Source organism: Haplochromis burtoni, unplaced genomic scaffold, assembly GCF_018398535.1.
Source record: "Haplochromis burtoni strain Fernald_Lab_line unplaced genomic scaffold, NCSU_Asbu1 Contig_435, whole genome shotgun sequence".
In the NCBI taxonomy this organism is placed as follows: Eukaryota; Metazoa; Chordata; class Actinopteri; order Cichliformes; family Cichlidae; genus Haplochromis; species Haplochromis burtoni.
Genome location: NW_024582796.1, coordinates 136,898 through 159,346, shown reverse-complemented (window position 1 = coordinate 159,346; position 22,449 = coordinate 136,898). Strand labels below are relative to the sequence as shown.

Genomic DNA, 22,449 nt, shown 5'->3' with positions numbered 1-22,449 from the left:
TCATGCAACAGGTGTTTAAGGGATGATGTTTTCTTTTAGTGTAAACATTAAGCATATTAAAACTACTATAAATTTAAAACAATTTCACATTTGTTTCGTTAACTACACCATTTAAGTATATGCATCTTTATTCCACAGTTAGTTGAATATTTAAAATTATTTTAAACCAAGATAAAGGCAATATTGTATTAGATAATGCAATAAATCCACTCCTCCACCTGGACTGAAAGAAAGCTGAGGGTAAAAGTAGATATAACTATGAAAATAATTTTGTTTTCAGGAGTTTAGCAACTGATGCTGATGCTTTCAGGGTTTCTATGAGTTGAAATACTGGACATTGATTGGCTTTATATGTTAAGAACTAGAAAAACCCTCAAAACTGAATGTAAGAGCATTGTGATAGGTAATCATTCATCCCTTCATACTAACAACTAACAATCTGTATCTAAGAAAGCAGGAAGATAAGACAGTTAATGCAATTATTAGATCCCCTGGGGTTTAACTGATTTTTCTAGGAGGGGAAGCGTTTGTCTGGTCAGTGCTGGTTGAGCTGATATTCAGTGTCCCACACATTTTTAAATTGCTAGCAAATAAATTAAAAGCCAAGAAAGTATCAGAAAACTACTGTTTTCTTGTTTTTCCAATAAACTTAGTTTCACTCCTGGTCATCCATGAACCGATGCTATAAACAGTAGAAATCAGTACAGAGCAGTTGTAGTGAAACTGTTCACATTTATCCTGTGGATGTGGACTACAGCATTTCACTGACACACTTATATTCAGGAATGATTCGTGTTCTGGTTTTTGAAACTGCTCTTTGGCTTGTAGCTTATGGCTTATGCAGTACTGTGCAAATGTATTGAGAGACCCCTCATTTCTTTTTATTTTGCTAAGCAGTAGTGACTTATTTGCAAACATCCATGAAACCAGAGTATATAAAGCAAAAACACAGTGTGTACAATTCTAACAAGCTTAAGAGTCAATATTTGGTATGAGCACCTTTATTCTGCAACAGCCTTTCTAAGTTCTTTAAAGAGTCTTCAGGAATAGTTCTCCAGGCCTCTTGAAGGACATTCATTTGTTTTTCTTTGGAAGTTGTTTGGGTTTTGTTCTAATCTCTGTCAAGATGATCCCACACTGCTTCAGTAATATTGAGATGCAGGCTCCAGGGAGGCCATTCCATGACTGATAGTCTTCCATTGTATATTTTTATTTATAGGTAAGTTTTTACTCCATTGAAAGTGTGTTTGGGATCATTGTACAGTACAGTAGATGGATCAACTGAAGTCTGGCTGCATCTCTCAGGTCCTGTTTTAGGTCTTTGCCAGATTGATTCCTGTTTCTTACACACAGGAATAAAATACGGTGATTTGTTGCAGATAGTTTTTTTTTAAGGTCTGCCCATTTTTTGTCCTCCACTTGTCCAGTTTCCACAAAACCTTTAAAGTCACACAGTACAGCACGCAACATGCAGCACGATGAGATATGGCAAGTTTTCAAGTTTGTAATTGACCTTACTGGTGCATAAATATTTTATTCCTATCAAACAGTGTAATCATTAGCATTTTTCATAGATTAAACCAAAGGAATTGTGAAAAACAAATGATGAGTTTTTGGAGTTGCTGCTAGAAGTACAACTGGTTCATTTCTTGAGCTAGATGCCCTTTGTGTGTTTGAATAATTCATAGGTAAGTGTTAAGAGGCATAATAAAAAACAAAATACACTCATCTGAAAATGTTCAGGTACAAGGACTGGACAAAAATAAGTGAAAAAGTAGCCAATGAAGGAAGAAACACAAATCCCTTCAGAGAGCAAAGTCTCACTCCTTGGAAGCTAAATATAAACAAATATAGGCCAAACACTCTGAGGTATTTTAAGTAAAGGGCAGATAATATTTGGGGTGGCTGTAGCTCAGGTGGCAGAGCAGGTCAGCCACTAATCAGAAGGTCGGTGGTTCGATCCCAGGCTGCCTCCTGGCTGCATGCCAAATATCCTTGGGCAAGATACTAACCCCATGTTTGCCTACTGGTGGTGGTGGCGCCAGTGTAGTGCAGGCCATTTAGATTTGTATTGTTGGGTGTGCAGATTCAACAAAGCCAGTATAATGTCTTGTGCAACTTTAATCTAATAGAGGTTGTTTGATCCAAAGATGGTTGCATCCAGTTTTGAAAAGCCCCCCTTCTGTGCTTGAATATTGCCTAAAAGATAGCATTGCAACACACATTATTCACAACAAGACACAGCTATCAGTTTAAAAGACTGTAGTGATTTCGGAGCTGTTTTAGTTTGGTCCACTGGGGGCTGGCAGGACTGCGTTGCAGCTTCTTGGTCGGTCACCGCCCCTTCCTCTTACAACCGCTTTTCAAAACCCGCTACAAGCCGGAGGAGGATGATACAGCCGCGGACACAAAGCAGCCAGCAGCAAAACCCTGACAGCTACTTTCTCGGTAATGTTAGGGAACAAAATGCTGCTATCGACAAATTAGCTGCTCGTCAAACTTGCCGGAGCGGAAGGTTTACCTGCGCTGTAGCGGGAGAAATGTTGTAGTTTAAAGTTTTTTAGAGGTGTGTTTAATCAGCAAATTTGACTCGAGGAAGGAGTCAGCTGTCCGCAAAGTTTCGACACTTTGGTGAGTTTATTTTTTCTCAGACATTTCTTTGTTTCTTTCTTTCTCTTCTCCAGCTCTGGGTACTTAGCTTCTTTCATCCTAAAAAAGTGTTCCCTCACGTTCCCAAATGAACTAGCGCGGTTAGCATAGCCCATCACTTTCCTTATGACTAGTGAAGCTAGCTAAACTGCATTACAGTTATTTTATTCTCACAAGTGACTTTAAATCTTTACTTAGATGAAGACAGGGAAAAAGTCAGTGAAGCAAAACATACACGAGCAGCAGCTGACTGCTAACTTTTTCCATTTTGATTTAAATGGCGTTAAGTAAGCGCGCTAATGGAAATAAAATGCAGTTTTGCAGTTTGTATCACCAACAATTGCCCTCACATTTCACCCAGAGTTGTTTAAATGTGACTGAGATGGGTTGTTTGCAGGCTTTCAAAGTTATTCTTTTTCTAAACTTTCTCACATAGATCTACAGAAAATGGGAACATGGGAATTATCTTTATGTAGTTTCTTTGGACAGGTTTGTATAGAGAGAGAATATCAAGTCCTCAGAGAAAACAGATTAAAATGTAGTTGCTTCATCTCTAGTTCAATCATCAGGTTTTTAAGTTTTGTCTTTACTGGCTAAAATCTTTTACTGACACTATGACCAGTGAATGCTGGGATGGTTCTAGGATTAACCTATTTTTTCCCCCCTCCTAATATGAACTGGTTTTACTCCTAAGCTACAGCAGCTGTCAACCCACAGCCACCTTGAGCCTCTGTGGCCAAGCTTGAGGTAAAGGGCTGCTTGGATAATTGGCTCAGAAGTTTGTTTGCAGAAACCTGAATAAGTTCAACAATGCCAGCAAGATGTGCAAAGAGATTTTTGTTTAGTAATCTGTTCAGGAGTCACGCATGTAATATACAGCGGTCCTAAGCAGTTGCCCAATGCTTGCTTTTGCTTTCTGTTTGTCGCCCTGTTGCTCTGCAAGTTTACCAAACATTAGTTTTCTGTAAGCTGCCATACTGCTGAACCATTATTTTCCTGCGTGCCATAAGCTGCTCAAATGTGCAGATGTAGAATAGTGACTTGGCCTTTGTGGACAGCCTATTGTGTGCAGTGAATGGGCACCCCGGGTCTGGAGTGTGGGGGGACACCTGGCCGAGCACTTGATGATTTCACTGAGAGCAGCTGGAAGAGCAAAGGGTCAGGCAGCATATCTATTGTATAGATGAGCCCTGAGTGGGGAGTTTCAACTCATTAGACATACTGGTATGTTCTTTATGTTGAATTTGTCTTATGCACAAATATATATATTATGTTAGGACAAACTGAAGTTAGGTGATCAAAATATATAAAATATATAAAGACACCTAAGGAGGGTGGAAAAATATCATATTTTTGAAATTCAAGAAAAAAGTGGACAGTACAAATTAAAAAAAAATGTAACAAACAGACAAATCTTATTAGAGTTTATGTAAATAAAAATAGAAACATGTATTCTAACTCTGCTCAGCCCAATTTAAGCATCACCTTTGGTAAGCTTCATGTGGCTGATCTCAGCTGTTGTGTCTGGAAGTTATGTCATTGCTTAAGTTAGTAAGACTCTGTCTTTTTGCTTTGGACCAATGTCAGCTTCTTCTCTTACTTCAATCCCACATTAAAATATTAGCCTTGTAGATAATTCACCAAGGTTGATTGTCTGCATTGCTATCATTACTTCAGGGAAACGTGGCTTACAGCTGACTTGAACTCCAGACTTGTGTTTTGAGGCGCTGCTCTCTGTCCATTTGCTTCTGTTGTTTTTCAATTAGAGAAATGATGCAACCCAATTGACACAAAAACGTGGTCCATGTGTAACTGAATCTGCCAGTCTGGAAATGCTGGCACACTGCTCTGGTCTAACTTTCTCAATTAGTCCCTGGCTGCTCTGTCCACTTGGCTTGGTGCCACTGTGTATTCATTGTTTTCTTGATTAGCTGTTTCAATAGCATATAATCTAAATACTTACAGATATTTAAAAAACAAATTATTTGGTGATCAAAGTGAAATAAATTAAGATTCATTTTTATTTATTTAATGAATTACAAGAAAGTCATGGTTGTTGTTGGATATCTTTGTGTCTATCAGTTTATCCGTTTTTCTAATCATTGTAATTGGATTACCTAAAGCCTCCACTGCAAATGAGGCTGGAGCAGTGCGTTGAAAGCTCAGTTGCAGGGCAGTGCTCTCAGATGAAGTTGTTGGTAAGAACAGATGCTGCTGAGATTGATGAAGCCATCCTGTTTGTGAGTATCTGTTAGCACTGTGACTGAATATGTAAACCCTGTCAAGGTACTTTAATGTCTTGCCTTCATCTTGTCTGCTATTGTCTGGCATATCATCCTCGAGAGGCCCAATAGTTGTAATGGAAAGTATGACATCTCTTTCACTCTTTCTTTAGGGCAGGGTGCTGTCCTGTGGGATGGATGACGGGCAAGAGCAGGACCAGTACGAGGAGCAGCTGAAAGAAGTTTTTAACAGCTTTGACACTAGCGGCTGTGGCTCTCTGTGCCCAGAGGAGCTCTCCGACCTCTGTCAGTCGCTGCACCTTAATGATACCGCTCCAGCTCTTCTCCAGACTCTGCTCCAGAGCCAGGACCGCCTCACTGCCAGGGTGAGTTTATTCCACTGCTGCTAAGCAGCCGTTTCATCATAAACAATCGTCATACTGCTAATGTGAAGTCTGAAATTATACATTACCTGGTTGGAAATGAGACACGCACCCCCTTTTTAAAAAAGCTGTTATTTATGCAGCAATATTCATTTCTATTACTAGTGTTGAATATATGCTACAATCCCAATTTCATGCTGTGTAATGATTTTTGGCCTGTTCCATGTGCACACAGTTATTTTTCATATTCTCTGAGTCTTTTGAGTTTTTTGATGATACTACATGCTGTAGATTATGAGATATTCAAAGTTTTTCCAATTTTGGATTTGGGAACAATATTATAACAATTTTGTAGATGCAGTTTTTTTTGTGTATTGGTAAACCTCTGCCCAGCTTTACTTCTGAGAAACTCTGCTTCTCCCTCTAAGATGGTCTTGTTTTTATATGTTATGTTATGTGACCTGTTACCAAATAACCTAATTAGTTTCTCCAGCTATTTATTTTTCATAACGCTTCCTTTGTCAGCCTTTGGCAACTTTTTTTTCAGAGACATGTAGCTGATTTTGAAATTTAAAAGCCAGTATTTGTCATTAAATAGTAATAATATTTCAGTATGTTCTGTTGTGACTAAAATATGGATTTACGAGATTAGTAAAACGTAAGTGCTTTCTATCTACCATTTACACACATTGTGATATTTGGTTCCACCTCCTGAGCTACAGCCATGAGGTAGAACAGGTATTAGTTGTGCCCCTTTTTCTTGTGCACGCCAGGATATTTCATATTTATTTGCCATTTCATTGTTTGCTTAAGATACCAACCCCTGGTCAGCTCCAACCCAGGTGTCAAGACAAACTATGTGCTGATCACACACACTTTTATTTGAGAGAGGGGCCGTTTGGAAATGTATTAAAAAAAAATTAAGGACAGTGGTTCTGATAGTTCAACCCATAAATAAAGATGAGACGTATCCAAACAGCTTAACTCCACATGCTGGCATGGATGTATGTTTGTATGTAAGCGTGTAGACAGACGGGTGGCTATTGTCTGGCAGGTGTGGGTGTTAGTGGACGGGCTAAATGTTAGCAGAGGGGCCGCCTAAATGATTGCTCACGGCATCCAACAATCAAGTCAAAAAGCCCCAAGTATCCCCCTCCCCTCCAACACCATCTAAACCCGGGAGCCGTCAGCCTCCGCAGCACAAAGAAAATCACCATATTCAGGGTTGGCAGCTGTTGATTCTTAAAATGTGACCTTGCTGCCCCTGTTCAAACCCTCCTCCACACAGACACCCAGACTCCACCTCACCCACAGAGAATAGCACCCATTGTAAGGAATTTCATGAACTTTCTGTAAGACTTATTTCTTTAATTCATTTGCAGGTTGACTTTGAACAGTTCAAGGATGCTCTTATTCTGGTTTTGTCTTCATCCATCGAGCCAACACAGGAAGAACAGGAAGTCCTGCCAAAACCAGGTAAAGTCTTAATGGTTGTGCACAAGTGGAAAAGCCCCTATGCACAGCCACAGGACCCAAAGCAAGTCTTTGAAATGACATGTTATGTTATTACCATGCTACTTATTGTGTAGATGATGACAGATGAGGTTGGATGTAAGTTCAGTTTCTTTACAGATCTGTCATCATTACATTGTGTAAGATCCTTGTTATATGACAACACAAAGAATGGACCTCATCAAAGCAAATACTACATTGTCAATATTTATGCCTGTCAGTGAAGCATGATGTATATTGAACCTATGTGGTTCCTGTTAATTTCTCTAAAGGTTGACATTTAGTTCATGGCTGTTTTACTGAAACAGATGTGGCTTTGAAAAGATCCTAAAGTTACAAGATTTAGAGAAGTTATTTGGAGAAGTACATACTGGAGGCTCAGCTAAATGCTAGTCATCACATTTTTTTCCTGTTTTTGTTGTGCTAAACTGCGAATAAATACTCTATGCGTATTATTTGACACTTTCTTGTTATTTTTCCTCAGAGTCTCCTGAGATCAAACCAAAGTTTGTGAAGGGCGGTAAACGTTATGGCCGCCGTTCCACACCAGAGTTAATAGAGCCTATTTCAGACTTGACTGAAACCACACACGTAAAACCAGCCGACGAGGAGGATTTGGAGGACAACTATGACTCAGCTGTTCCCAGGAAACGTGAGGTAAAAGGCTGAGACCGATCGGTTTTTCATCTCGAGTGCCATCCTTATCGCTTCCTGTCCTTGCGTGATTCCCTGCAGCCACGGGCCGGCATTCAGGCGTTATTCTTAGCTAATCAGCTTGGCGGCATGCAGGGCAGATCCTGTAGTGTAATATAAGCGTTCCAACACAAGATTCACAAGGTCCTATTAGTTGCATAACAAATTAGTACTGTCTGTAAATAACATTGTGAGGATAATTAGTGTTTGATAAGCCTTGAGTAATTAACACCTAACCACAGCGTTTGTGTAACGTCAGACTTCATCAAACGATTTATGTGCTGGCGGCTATGCAGAGGTTTAAGAATAGGAGGTTTTAAAAATGTACATCCTGTGTTTTTGGCACATGCTGAAAAGGAAAGGGACATGAGACTTGTCACAGTTTTTATTATCAGGTCATTTATGTCCGTGAATAATTGAACGGTGTGGTTACTCTGATCTTCTAGATCTGTTTCTTGGTTAATCAGACTCACTTCTGACATGTTTCCACACGCAGTCCTTTCTCACAAATAGCATACAGCAGAGATTTTCAGTTATTAGTAGCTTACTTTAAATCCGCTCCGAACGACGATACATAGTCAATTAGCAGGTTGTTTAACCCTGTAAAGCCTGAACTATGAAATAATTGCCAGAAAATTCACATGACTGTTTATTGAACCTTCTGACAAATCTTTATGAAAATAATGCCTTTAGTATTCAGTTACTTGTGCAGAACTTTGCAAAGCTGGGCTGCAGTAAAAGAAACTCCTCCAAGTGTTCACCAGTGCAATGGTGGTAAGTTTAAGCTTGGATGGAGATGTTAGTATTCTGTGTATTGTCTCTGACTCCACCCAGAGATGCCAAGCAGCGCAAAAGCAAACACTATTGGAGATGCTGAAACTGAAGCACATCTTGGCATTGAATATGCTGCAACAATGCTGAAAGTATCCGGCCTGGGGACCAGCAGATGGGGCTGGGTCAGGGGGCTCTGCCTCAGAGACTGCAGGCCCGCTGCTTGGGGAGGAGGTTGTAGGCCTGTGTCAGGGAAACAATGAGCTCCGCTACCCCTTCCCTCCTGGATGCCCACACTTCATGTATCAAAACGCCACTTGCAGAATCCCATCTGCTCTTCATTCCCTCACTGCTGGTTTCCCAAACAATAGGTGGGAATTCTGGGTTCGGAGTTGGAGATCAGCGATTAAGGTCTTCAATATTTCTTCACAAGGAAATTATTTTTATTTATTTTTTTCGAATTGAAAATCATTTAAAACCTTTTTTGTGAGGCTAGTTGTCAGGAATAACCCCCAATAATTTTAATAATTTTGAGTAAATACCTTCACGAAATTGCAGATGGTTGAGGTTATTTGATTTATTTGCTTGATTTCTATGCTATTCTATTCTTCTATTGCCAAAATCAGTCCTTCAGACATCCCCCGTCAGGGCCCGTGCTATTACAAAAGGTCCTGTGTATGTGTGTTTTTTGCAGCCCCCCCCCCCCCCACCTGCATTCAGACTCAAACTTGTCTGATTTAAAACCACGCTTAAACACACACACACACACACACACACACACACACACACACACTCTCAGCTGATTGTCTCATGAGAAAATCAGAGGGGGGTTGGGACAATTGTTTTCAGTAGATATTTTAATGGTTAACTGATTCCAAACGGAACTGATTATAGCTTATTTTATCTTTTATATGTTTTTGTTTCAGCGCTGGAATGCTCACGAATCAAGCACAGAGGAATATGAGGCAGAAGGTACGTTATATTCAAATTAATTTTAGACATTTTACTTCATACAGGACATAGCTTTGTCTGGTTTTGTTGTTTTTGGGTTTTTTGATGCATGATCTAACTTTTGTCTTGTGTGCAGGTCAGATGCATCTCTGGAACCCGGATGAGCCGAACACGCCTCGGGGATCCATTGTTCCCCTATCAGCTCATTTAGAGGAGAGGCTGCGTGAAGCCTGCGAGGAGATGGAAATACAATGGGACGGATGTGCTGGTCACGGTGAACTGCTTGCTCTCTGTGAGCATTTGGGTCTGGAGGTATGTTAAAGGGAAAAATGCAAAGATTTGAAATTACCCATGATTTAAAATAACCATATCTGCCTTGGTCTTTTTTCTTTATTCTTTGTTGTTGTTTTTTTCCCCTCCTTTTCTGAGGGCACTTATAATGGTTAACAAAACAAAAACCTTTTTTTTTTTTATCTTCCACAGACTTTTACTTTTTTTTATTTTTACTGATATGAAAAGGTCCTTCAAAACTTCTAAATAACTTAAGAGCCTTTGATAATAATGTTGTTTTTTTTTTCCTAGTAAAAGGCATGATATTGTCTGCTGATTTGATGGCCTTGCAACACGGAAAAGATCCCCAGAATTTAGATAGTCCCTCATCTAAGCAACCTCTGGCACAATACTTAATCATGTTCCCAGCAGTAAATCTTAAAGGAAGAGGATCAACAGACACAAATTTCATGATTTATTAGAGATTATTACTTTATCATCTAAAGTTGTTAGCAAATTTTCTGTCTTTTCATTAACCAATTACTGCACTTCTACATATAAACTAACTGCTTACACCGATTTGAATTCGCTTTGGTCTTTATATATGTCGTGGCAAAGATTCAACAAAGTGCTGCATTCTTCAGAGATTTTGGTTCAGGTTGGCATGATAGCATCACACAGTTGCTTAAACTTTGTCAGCTGCACAAAGATGCTCTATATGATTGAGACTGAATGAGTTTGGAGACCACTTGAGTACAGTGAACTAATTTTCAATAAACCAGTGTGAGAGGATTTGAGCTTTGTAACATTGCTCGTTATCCCGCTGGAAGCAGCCATCAGAAGATGGTAAACTCTGGTCAAAAAGTTATGGACATGGTCAGCAACAATACTCTGTGGTGTTTAAATAATGATTAGTTGGTACTAAGAGGCTTGGTGTGTGCAAAGATAATCTCCCCCATTACACAACCACCAGCCTGAAAGGTTCATACAAGGCAGGACGGATCCATGCTCTACAGCTGCTTGTGCCAAATTTTGATTCTACCATCCAACCATGTTTTTCCAGTCTTCTACTGTCTAATTTTTGTGAGCCCATCTGAAAGTAGCTTCAGTTTCCTGACCTTAGCTAACAGTAGGGGCACCAGGTGTGGTCATGTCCTTCAAGGTTTGACGTGTTTTATTCAGAGATGCTCTTCTGCATACCCTGGTTGTAATGACTGAGGTAATGTTGCCTTATGAGTTTAAAGCGGTCTGGCCATTCTCCTCTGAGCTCTGCCATCAACAAGTTCTTTTCTACCCAGCGTATTTCTACACTGGATACGTCTTCTTTTTTCCGACCATTCTCTGATAACATAAAGATGGTTGCATTTTATTTGGTTTTACTCAAGTAAAATGCAGTATAAAGGTATTAATAAAAAAATCTTGCTGTTACATCCCCACTTAAAAGTCTAGGCGATGAGGGTGGGGGACAGTAACAGTTAGATCCAGGTGGAATGAAAAGAACGCCAGGCAGAGGTATTTAACATAAAATAGATCTTTATTGTAGGCAAACACCTCAATAATCATATAAATGGCAACAACAAAAGGAGACAGCACCGCTGCTTTAATGAGAAATCAGGGAGGTCAACCCAAAGTGGTAATGACCACTTCAACAAAGAAAGCAACAATAAGGCTTCAACAGAAAGAGACAGCAACGCTGCTAACAAACAATATTCAGGCAGGCCACACAAACTAATGAAGGCCGCCGTCACTCATGGGCAATCACTGCTCAGTTAAGCACTACTCACACACGAGAAGGCTGGTCACACGCAGCAGGCTGTTCCACACCTAAGCCAGTAGCACACTCTGACCAGCACAGAGGAAAACCACCAGAAACCTCTCCCTTCCTCTTCCACACTGCTCTTCTCCAGCTTATATCACCCCTGAGGGTAATTGGTTGTAACGAGAGCAGATGAGCAGCAGGTGTGACCTAAAGGAGAGGGCAGGGGCAGAGAGAGAGACAAGGGGAGGGGCCAGAACGAAGGAGGAGGAGAGAGAGAAGACAACACCACGCCCACACACTCCCACAGCCTCCCAGGATGTAACACTTGCGTTTTCATTTTTTTTCTTTTTAAATATATATATCAGGTGAATGGAGATGCGCTCCTAAGCCTGTCTGCCGATGGAATGATGACTGTTCAGGAGTTTGTATCCAGGGTTGCAAACCACAACAAACCCCCCACGCCATCAGCCTCAACACCCTACAGGCAGCTTAAACGGCATCACTCCACTCAGGTATGCTATTTGTGGTTTGAGCTTCACCAGGTTAGGAGACTTGGGGCTAATTTCAGGGTTGTGTTTGATGCTTTTTGAAATTCAGAAAAGGCTCAATCTCTGTAGTATTTTGTATTTTCTCTGCTATGATGTATTAAAAAAAAAAAGAAGTTTTTCTTCTACCTACAGCCTTTTGATGAGGGGGGACGGAGGATAGCTACGCCCTCTTCTTTAACCAGCACCATTGGCATGCGTCTGTTCTCCTCTCTTGATGATGGCACCGGTTACACTTCTGTGGAGTACATCCTGGATGCCTGGATAGAAGACGGAATAGAAAACAGCACTGATATCCTGCAGGTACATTACTGAAGTTACACTTCTTACTCTTCTTAGTTTATTTATGGTGAAACAAACAGTGTTTCACAAAATTGTTGACTTTGAATTCATCTTCAAAATATAATTGGAATGTATTTAAAATGGAATTTTAATTGGAAAACTTTTTTGCAGGCTTTGAACTTTGAGCTAGATGGAAAACTGAGTCTTGGTGATCTCACCATGGCACTTGAAAATGAGCTACTCGTTACTAAGAATGGGATTCACCAAGCGGCACTGGCGAGCTTCAAAGCTGAGATCAGATATCTCCTGTGAGTATGAGTCATCATCATAATACAGCTCATACAGATCTTAATACAATCTGTTGATCCATGATTAACTGGATTGTGAACTACTTAAAGCTGATAGTGTTGAAATTGAAAACAAATCTTTTTTTAAAAACAGCAGGATTGTTGTTTTTGTTTATCGTGCCGTGCAACTCGTGTACAATTATTGTTCCTGTTGGTTTTTCTGATCTCAGAGAGCGTGTAGACAGAGAGCTCAGAGAGAAAGAGAAAATCCGATCTGATCTGGAAAAAGCAGAGAAGCAGAAAACGCAGCTTGCCAATGAGGTGGATGAGCATCACTCTGCAATTGAGCACATGAATAACCTCAATCTCAGGTAATTTATCATTCCAGTCGCACCACACGTCTTTTGAGATGCTTTTTATTAAATTTTATAAAGTCCAGTGCCTAAACGGAAGGTTTGGAAACACATTTGTCATGTTTAACTTTTATTAAATTAAAACCTCATTCCTCAGGTTTGAGCCTGTTTAGCTTTCTTTACTTTAACTAAGAAATTTTGTTTACTCTAAGTGTTTGTGAAGAAAAGTTGAGAGCAAATATTAAATCTACTTGCAGTGTACTAGACCAAAACACAATGTGCCACAGCTGCCCTAAATTAACAGTATTGATAATTAAAAAATATTTTTTTGTATTTATAATGGTTAATTTCCCAAGCAAGCTCTTTAATTGAAATGACATTTTTAAAAGTAAAGTATTGTTATTGTTTTTATCCATGACTTTTAAAATTGTGTTTTACAAAAATGGTAACGCACTTTAATATTTTTGTGTTTAAGATGCCAAATTTACTTGCTTTCCTAAACAGAAAAATCCTCTTTAATGGTTCTGCTTGATTAATATCTGATCTCTCAAAGTTTGGTGTGCCAGCTCAAATTTGAGTTTAAAAATGTGAATTCAGTTAGAGTTCAGTGACTTACAATATTTATTAATTTTTTTAGTTTTTTAGGTTTGTTTTAGGTTTGTTTTGTTTTTTTGACAGATTTCTAAAATATTTGTACTTTATTGCTTTTTTTTATGACAGGTGATTCAATAAATTTGTTAAGTAATGTGTATTAAGTGTTGAGTTTTTCTCCTGTGGATGATCATCTGCAGGAAGCTTGAGCAGGACCACAAAGAGAAGCTAGCGGCAGTAAAATCAGAGCTGATGAGGGAGATGGAGCAGATTCAGCAACAGGCTTTCCTGCAGCGTGACGAGCTGGAAGCAGAGATCGAGAAGATCAGGGAGGATGAATCTTTCATCCGAGACCACCTCTCCATCTCGGTGAAGGTAACCGAATAATTCATGGTGTGCAAGTTTATTTGTTTTTTTATTTTGTTAAGCATGGAATATGTCAGTGTTTCTAATGTACACTATGTTCTTTATCCCCAAAAAATAATTTGAAAATATAAGAATCATGATGTTGTTCATTTTCAGGAGAACAGACGTCTGGAGATGGAGTTACTGGACTGCAATGAAAAACTAGTTGATGCTCAAAACCAAATTACTAAACTCCAGACAAGTTTGGACAACATTATGAAAGATAAGGTGCAGACACATTTTAAGATGCTATATAATGGATTTTCATAATATTGACTTTCACCTTTTTTGCTTGCAATTTGAGTTTCATGTTTGTTTGTTGTTGTTTTTTGTTATTGTTATTTGTTTTGGTTTTTAAATATCTGTCTGTGCTAGCATGATAATTAGTATATGATCTTTTCTTATTTTAGTTTGGTGATCTGGACCCTAACAGTGCAGACTTCCTCCTCCAAGAGGAGCGCATTAAACAGCTACGCAGCGGCTATGAAGCTCAGTGCAGGGTAACTACGAGAGACTGTTTTTTCCACACAGGAGCGTGTAAAATGTGCTGACGTGACAGATGTTAACGTTAAGTACTCTTATTCCGTAGGAATTACAAGATCGTATCGATGAGCTGCAGTCAGAGCTGCGGGAGTTCCACAGCCTCGGCAGAACTCATCAGTCTTGTCAGAAACCTCTCTCTGAGGAGCTGGAGAGTAAAAGCCCTGGAATGGAGTCTGACCCAGGTAAGCCTATAGTGTAACATTGCAGTAAAATAGTGCTCAAAATCATTAAAGAGGACCAACTGCATACATGACCTATCGTGCAACAGTATTATTAAATTCACTGGTGACACAATTGCTGTTGGCCTGATATCAGGTGACGATGAGTCAGCATGCAGAGGTGAGTTACAGCAACTGTCAGTAAACAACCTGGTTTTGAACATTACTTAAACCAAAGAGCTAATAATGGACTACAGGAAAAGGCTTGACTCAGTCTCATTCTGCATTAGTAGGAAGTGTGTAGCGTGTGTCATTTGAATTGGGTTTCCCCCTATCATTGAACCTTTCCTGGTCAGACAACAGTACTGGAACAGGGGAAAAAGGCACATCAGAGACTACTTAGGAAAAACAACATTGAGCAGCAACTAAACACACATAGGTGTGGGATGCTGGCTGCTCTGTAGCAGTCAAAAAGGTGCTGCAAGGAGTGGTACAAACAGCAAAGAATTAAAAAAAACACTGGTTGCCAGCTGCCATCCTTGGAGGACATTGCACGCTACTTTAAAAGAGCACAAAACATCAGGGACTGCTTTCACCACGGTCACAGTTTGTGTGGACTGTTGCCCTCAGGCAGGCGATACAGATCACCCAAAGTACACAGCTATAGCTTCAGAGACTATCTACTTCTAAAGACTAACTGGGTCCTGAACACTTAAATGCACTGATAAATTAATGCAGTGATAACTGACTGACTCACTCTGTTTGCACTGGTTATTTAGAGGTTATTTATTGGTGTTTTATTATTTGTGTTGTCCTGCTTTGTTTTTTAACCTTTGTCAAATATCAACCAACCCCTCACTTCTAACTTGACTTCTCACAGGTCTCGGTTCAGAGGAGGTTCAGCCTTTCAGTATGAGCCTAGAAGCAGAGATGATGCTGGAGCAGCTGAAGGAGCAGCACCTGCGTGAAATCGAGGAATTGCGAAACCAGCTGGAAATCAAGGTTAGTCTGCTAGCACCACCAGTTTTTAATGTGTAAATCTGCTGAAGAAAATGAGAAGTTTTAGAATTGGAAAGAAACGAGGAGGTGAGACCTCTGCAGGGTCCTCTGCATCTCCACTCCCAAGTGCTTTAATAAATAAATAAAAATGATTATTATATCTAAAATATGGGGAAAGGGAATATGTGACTATTATTCAGAAATTAACTACAAGGTTTATATAAATAATTCTTTTATCCATACAGATGAATGAATTTAACAACATGGTGGAAAAACAAAGGCTGAACCATGAAGACCAGAAAGCTTCCTTGGCGAACCTCCACCAGCAGGAGGTTCAGGCTTTAAGAGATGAGATGGTCAACATTCAGAGCCATGCACAGGAGCTGCAGAGCCAGCTGGAGGAGGTAGAGTTGGAGAGGAGTTTACTGGAGGAGAAACAGACAGAGGAAAGGGAAGAGCTTAAGAACCTCCAAGAAGAGGAGTTGGTAAAACTAAGAAACCAGCTCCTGGAGGCCCAGACTCGCACTGCAGACCTGGAAGAGCAGCTGAAGACCCTAAGAGTTCAACAGACAGAGACCGATGAAAGTCTTGAGATTGAGAAGCTGAGGACTCAACATGCCACAGAGCTCAAGAAACTAAAGGATGAGCATGCAGAGCTGTTTGAAACCAGACTAGCAGAGGAGAGAAAGGAATTACAGGAGGAAAAGGCTGATTTGGAGAAGAGATTATTAGATGATTGGGAAAGCAAGAAGAAATTGTTACTAGAAAGCCATGAGGAGAAACTAAGTGATAAACTAGAGGAGGTAAAATTGAAATTTGAGGAAGAGCGTGAGGAATTGGTGGAGACGCTGACAGAGGAGTGGCAGAAAGAGAGGGCTCAGCTGGATCAGCAGAACGGCGAGTCTTTACAGATGCTGCTGGAGGAAGAGATGCTGAGACTCGTCAAGGAGCAAGAAGAGAAGGAGAACAGTCTGAGGGAGCAGTGGGAGAGGGAACGAGCTCAGCTTCAGGAGCATCACGAGGCGGCGCTGCTTGAAAAAATACTCGAGAGGTCGCAGCTACAGGAGAAGTTTGAGCAGAGGGAGAAAAAGCTGAAGGAGAAGTGGGAGAGGGAGAGACTCCAACTGGAGGAGGATTATGAAGGGATGATCCAGGATAGGATAAATGAGGAGAGGGAGAAGTTTGAGACGGAGAGGGAGAAGGTGGAGAAAAGACTGGAAAGTTTGATGGCAGAGGAGAAGGCGCGTCTAGAGGAGAGCCATCGAGAAGCCGTGAAGGAGCTGAGTGTCAAGCATATAGAGGAAAGGGACACACTCAGCGCCATGTTAGACAAACTACGAGATGACATCGCCCAGGAGAGGTAAGAAACAACATTTTACCTAATTAAATTTATCAAAATTTATTCTTCAGACTTAATCTCAAGTTAAGATCACATGAAAGTAGTGTTAATCCTCTAATGTAACACCAAACAATCGAACATGATTCTGCTAAGAGATAAGGTGTCTAAGCTATTTTTTTTTTTAAAGCCTCCTGTGTTGAGGATTGTCAGCAATTATAATGTAATACTTTCCAAACTGCTTCTGTAACCACTCTTGAATAACCATGTGCAGGAAGGACATCGAGATCAGTTTCAACCTGAGAATCAAAGAAGTGGAAGATCGTTTCTCGTGTGATCAGGAATTTGTTGCACAGCGTTTTCAGGCTGATGTTTTGAAACTTGAACAGCACTACCAAAGAGAGCTGGAGGCTCTTTCTGAAAGCCACGCCAAGCAGAAGCTCGAGTGGGAAGCAGAGATGCAGAAGGCTCTCGAGAGAGCAGAGGAACAAAGAAAAATGATGGAGGAGGCAGCGGAGGGGGAAAGACAGAGATTAAATCAGGAGTGGACAAAAGAAAGAAGGGAGCTAGAAAGTGTTCACGAAGAGCAAATGGAAGCACTAATGAATGAGAAAAAGCAGCTGGAACATGAGCTCGATGACTTGATTAGCAAGGCTCAGACCAAAGAAATAGAGCTCAGCAAGCAGCTGAATGATCTCCATAACAGGCTTCAGGAAAGCCTGAAAACCAAACATGATCTTCTTGTTCAGACAGAGCTCCTGTTGAATGAAACAGTCGATGATTTTAAACAGGAGAGGGAAGAACTTCTGAGTAGTAATTCAGAACTTGAATCAAAGTACAATGAGATGCTTTGTATTTCAGAAAGGCAGACAGCAGAGAGGATTGAACTTTTAAATGAGCGCGATGATTTAAAGATGAAGATCGAAGAGCTGGAGATGCTTCTTAAGCGGGCTGCAGTGGACTTTGAGCTTGACAGGCGTGAGCTACAGGAAAGTGTGTCGATTCTTGAGCAAAAGCTAAAAGATGCAGTTGAGATTAAGGCAGAAGATTTTAAAGTAAGAGTTAAAGAGCTGGAGATGGAAGTCCAACAGCTTTCATCTTCTGTGGAAAAAGTGGAAGACAAAGAGATGAAGGAATTGAAGGGGATGAACACATTAATGGAGGAGATGCTACACAACAGAGAATGCGTTTCTTTATTTGGTGAAGAAACACCTGAAATTCTGGATGAACAAGATAGCGATGAAGAGACTCTAACGGGGACTCTGTATGCAGGAGAGGAAGCCACTGAAAACGTGGATGTTTTTGATGCAAACAATGAAGATGGCTCTGCTACCAGTGACATTCGGGGAGACGGAGAGTTAATGGGTGCTAGTGAAAACCAAGAACTCCGACAAAATATCGTGCAAGAAGATATGAAAGAGACTCATGAATTGTGTCCTGCAAATGCTGATGGGTTTCAGGGATGTGGTGATGATATTTATGTTACTGATTTCCCCGAGCAAGCTGAACTTTATCACGCAGGCTGTGAGTTGGCACCTTCTGATCACCCCGAGTCCGAATCCACAGAAAACCCAAATGAAGCAGTTTTCCCAGAGATGAAATGTGGGCCCGTCTCATCACTTGAGGCCTTTGAAGATGGTGAGAACAAAGCAACTCTTGAATTATGTAAAGAGAACAATCCTCAAGATGTAGCAGCAGTGGGGTTTGAAAGCTATTCCCAGGAAGATGAGCAGCATCATGAGACTGTGGTTGTGTCCTCAACGCTGGAGGAGACAGGTTACCCTGGTGAACCGTGTCTGGAGGATGCTGAGGTTAACTGTTTACTGAATAACTCCCTGGTTTTAGACTGTGAACATTTACTCGCAGAACTAAAGGGGGGAAACGTTAAATGTGGACATGAATGTGTGGATCAAGACTCTGATTGTGAGCGGCAGCCTTTGCTGAAACTACAGGCTTTCTATAATACGACCACAGAGGAGAACATTCTCCTGCATGAGAAGATTTCTTTGCTTCAGCAGAAGACTGAAATACTAGAGAACCTGCTGGCTCGTAACAATGAAAAGATCAAGGCTGGGCACCAGGTGTTAGAGGAAAACTACAGCCTCAAAGTTAGAATGTTGCTGTTAATGGAGCATGTCAAAGAGCTGGAGATAAAGGCCTTGAAAATGACAAATCTTCAGATTAGGTATGAAGATTGCATGTGTGAAAATGCCAAACTGAAGGAGCAAAATGGTGAACTTGAGAGAAGGGTGTGGAGCCTTGAGAGCAGGATCAATATTTTCCACAGTTTCAAAGAGCAGCAAATTTCACTTGTGGATGAGATCAACAGGATGAGAGAAGAAAACACTAAACTGTCTGAGCTGTTCAGCGAATTAGAAAGGCAGGATGGGATTCTTTCAGCCTTTGGCCTAGATGCTGAACGACTGGAGAGCCCCTCAGTGGAGGCTTTTCTGGATTTAGATAGGGAACTGGAGGCGAATGTTGATGCAGTGACTGATCTTGAAGACTGCTGTAAGGCGTTGGAGAAGCAGAACACGCAACTTCACCGAACCATCACAGAGCTACAACACAAGTCACAGACATTAAACAAAGTGACGCAGGCTCATAGGTAACATGGAGAAAACTAGGATCCCTTTGTCTTCTGTGGCCGGTGTTACCACCATCCTTTAGTGCTGTGAAGTTCTAGCTGCGACTGAGCTTCTAAACCCTCTGTAGCAGAGCCTGACAGTTTTTGTCCCCGTAGGTCATCAGCGGAGAAGCAAGAAGTTGTTTAGTGTGTGTGTGTGTAAACTGTAGAGTTGTTTATAATCGGTGTGCTGCAGTCCGTTTGGTGATTCTCATATGTACTCAACATGCATCGTGTGTGATGGATTCCTGCAGTTTCACTGAATTTGTTTTTTTGACTCTTTGTCTCCAGATCTGAAGCCAGTCGTCTTGCTGAAGAAAACGTCATCCTCAGGCAAAAGATCTCTGCATTGAAAGAAGAGGACTTAAAGGAAGTCCAGCAAGAGTTGACGTAAGAAGCACCAAATATAGTTTGCGGCTAACCACCACAGTAGGGTTTTTTTTGTTAGTTTGTTTTATGCATAATCACATTTTCTTCTCACGCTTAATTACAGACAAACATGGGAGCACCTGAAGAAAGAGAAGCTAGCAGCTCAAAAAGCATCACAGAATTTCCAAAAACAGGTAATGTCGTGCAAAAATAAATATAAAAAAGTTTTAAATATACAAAAGAAACCAATTTGTCCTTAAACACTGGATTCAATTTATTTGGACCAAGATATTTACTTAAAAACATGAATCTCCACAGATTGCAGAGCTGCGTTTGCAGAGTCAGCAGCTGGAGGATGCGAATGGGATGCTGTCAGAGAAAAATGCCCAAAATACTGCCGGTACGGAGAGTCTACGACAGCAGCTGGCAGAATTGATAAAGGAAAATGAGAGGAGGGAAGCTGCTTCTGCTGAAGAGAAAAACAAGGTAAACGGCGTTTAATGACCAGCTGATAGTCGCCATGGTGTGGTGGCGGTGGTAGCGGGTAGTTAATTGGTGGCTGTTTTGTGTTAGCTGGCAGCTTGTGTGTCTGCTCTGGAGGCAGAGTTGACCAAAGCGCTGGAGGACACTGCACAGCTGGAGGAGAGGAATATCCAGCTGTCACAGAAGCTCTCTAACCTCAGAGAGAAGGTGAGCATTAGATTATGGGCACCAAAACACTTCACATCCAACTCCACCATAATATAACACAGACACAATATTAAGAACTTCCTAACACCACCCCTTCTTAGAATTAAATGACCTAAGCTCATCCCCATCTCTGAGTACCTGCAATGATTAAGATGCAGGAAAAAATACAAACTAAGTCATTTCTAGCCTTAAGCCAGCTGTGATCTGCTGAGATCTTTGGGTGTTATCTGCCCTTACCATTAAAGTTATGCAAAAGATTGCTTCCTTACACCTGTAGGTGTCTTTTGGTTGTCAGGCAATCGCGGCGGGCACAATGGAGAGTCACCTCAGCCACCTCGTAGAGGAGCGGAGGAGTGTGGATAAGGAGACTGTAGGGCTGCGCAACCAGCTAGCCAGAGCTCAAGAGAAGGTAAGGCTGCTGTAGCCTAAAGGATCTCGCTCGGTCACCAGATAGATGACAAATCGTTTGGTAATTTTTCAATAGTTGGGGTATAGTGGGCTTATTTCACAGCATTTTAGTAGAATTTATAGAGATTTCTAGCAAAGCACACAAAGGACTCTAACTTGGTGCATTAATTAGCACTAATATGCTTCTTTCCACTCGAGGTCAAGACTATGGAAGAAACTCTTCAGACTGTCAACCATCAAAGTACTCGTCTGAAGTCGGACCTTCGTGTCTCGCAACAAGAGAGGGATTCTCTAAAACATGAAGTTGCATTGCTACACAAAGAGCTGCAGAATGCTGTAGATAAAGTGAGGTTTTTGTTTCTCTATAGTAAGGTAAAAGACAAGCTGAGGGCAGAACAGACTGACCTTTTGCCCTTGTTAATCTCAGAACCGTATTTTGGAGATGGCCCTGCACTCAAGCGGTCTGCAGAATCACAGCAAGAAGCTGTACAGAGATGAGATGTCTCGGCTGATGGAGCAGGAGCAGCAGCTACTGAGGCAAGAAAACGAGAGACTTCAAGCAGAAGTGTGCAGCATCAAAGGAGACCTCACCCAGTCCAGAGAAAAAGTGAGCTGAGCACCACAGAAAAATGGCAGGCTTTTAAAAGCTGCTTCTTCCTTTTTTTTTTCTTTTCTTTTTTTTTCTCTGTTATGTGAGTTTTCTTTTCTGTGTTTGCAGGTCCGTCAGCTTGATGCTACCATACTCTCCCTGAAGCAGCACAAACATCAGAGTCCATCCTCTCTGATGAAGGCCTTGGAACAGGAAAACTTCTCTCTTAAAAAGGAGCTTGAAGCACAAAGGGAGCTTACCATGGTGTGCATGCATGCTGCTGACTATAACCAAAGAATTTTCCGATTATGTAAAATCCTCAAATTCTCACTACATGTGCTTTTCATTCAGGGCTGTGAAGGTGGACAAAGACGCACTGAGCTGGAGAGCCTTCAGCAAGAAAACGAGGCGCTCAAGGCTCAGCTGGCTCGACTAACAACACAGCTGCTCGAGGTACTCCAGCTTTTTTTTTTTTTTTTTTTTTTTTTAAAGCTTTCTTTGGATATAACAGTTTAACAAGAAAGCAAAATAATTTAAACAATATTTTTTTCCTATTTCCAGACTTTGCAGGCACAATTCATAGGACTCCTGCCTCCATCACCTCACAGGATGCCCAGAGGACAGCACCGTGGTGAAGATCCAGACAACATGCAGGTACAGTGCAATTCAGAACTTCCACAATGGCAAACCCGACCAAATATAGTTTACTGCTTAAGTAAGCTTGGATATATTAAATAAGTATTGCATTGGTACATTTATAGATTGACGTTCTTTTCTCACACTTAGTTTGTTCGATCACATTGCACTTTTTTCCCTTTCTTTTGTTGTTAATATTAAATTAATCTTTGAAGCCTGTGCACCACTTCTCATGCTGGTTCACTTTCTAATGGGAGCTGATACATAGACCTTTGTCACAGCAGCTTCAGTTTGCCATGAAATCGTAGTTAAACGCAGGTTTTTCTAATTAATGTAGGTTCTGTTCTGTGTATTCGCAGGGCCTCCATTAATGTGATTAGAAGCACCTGTGTTTACCTCCTCCTTATTTCCCTAACTGCTGT

At 40.9% G+C, this 22,449-nt stretch overlaps 1 protein-coding gene across 6 annotated transcripts in view; it reads left to right on the top strand.

Moving 5' to 3' along the window:
* Positions 1 to 22,449, top strand: part of nin (ninein (GSK3B interacting protein)) — a 29,266-nt gene that overhangs the window by 2,159 nt on the left and 4,658 nt on the right. For 2 of the 6 annotated variants that reach the window (XM_005946045.3, XM_014341269.2), the window contains exons 1-27: positions 2,639 to 4,889; positions 5,045 to 5,257; positions 6,637 to 6,730; positions 7,251 to 7,423; positions 9,157 to 9,202; positions 9,318 to 9,493; positions 11,576 to 11,722; positions 11,891 to 12,058; positions 12,209 to 12,345; positions 12,555 to 12,695; positions 13,469 to 13,643; positions 13,791 to 13,901; positions 14,084 to 14,173; positions 14,263 to 14,398; positions 15,255 to 15,376; positions 15,619 to 16,733; positions 16,984 to 19,317; positions 19,627 to 19,725; positions 19,829 to 19,898; positions 20,023 to 20,190; positions 20,278 to 20,394; positions 20,690 to 20,803; positions 21,001 to 21,147; positions 21,230 to 21,409; positions 21,521 to 21,655; positions 21,743 to 21,844; positions 21,953 to 22,045. In XM_005946045.3, coding sequence (XP_005946107.2) covers positions 4,785 to 4,889; positions 5,045 to 5,257; positions 6,637 to 6,730; positions 7,251 to 7,423; positions 9,157 to 9,202; positions 9,318 to 9,493; positions 11,576 to 11,722; positions 11,891 to 12,058; positions 12,209 to 12,345; positions 12,555 to 12,695; positions 13,469 to 13,643; positions 13,791 to 13,901; positions 14,084 to 14,173; positions 14,263 to 14,398; positions 15,255 to 15,376; positions 15,619 to 16,733; positions 16,984 to 19,317; positions 19,627 to 19,725; positions 19,829 to 19,898; positions 20,023 to 20,190; positions 20,278 to 20,394; positions 20,690 to 20,803; positions 21,001 to 21,147; positions 21,230 to 21,409; positions 21,521 to 21,655; positions 21,743 to 21,844; positions 21,953 to 22,045 — 6,708 coding nt within the window. In that variant the 5' untranslated portion in view covers positions 2,639 to 4,784. The other 4 variants (XM_014341267.2, XM_042213333.1, XM_014341268.2 and 1 more) reach the window with 4 other exon arrangements.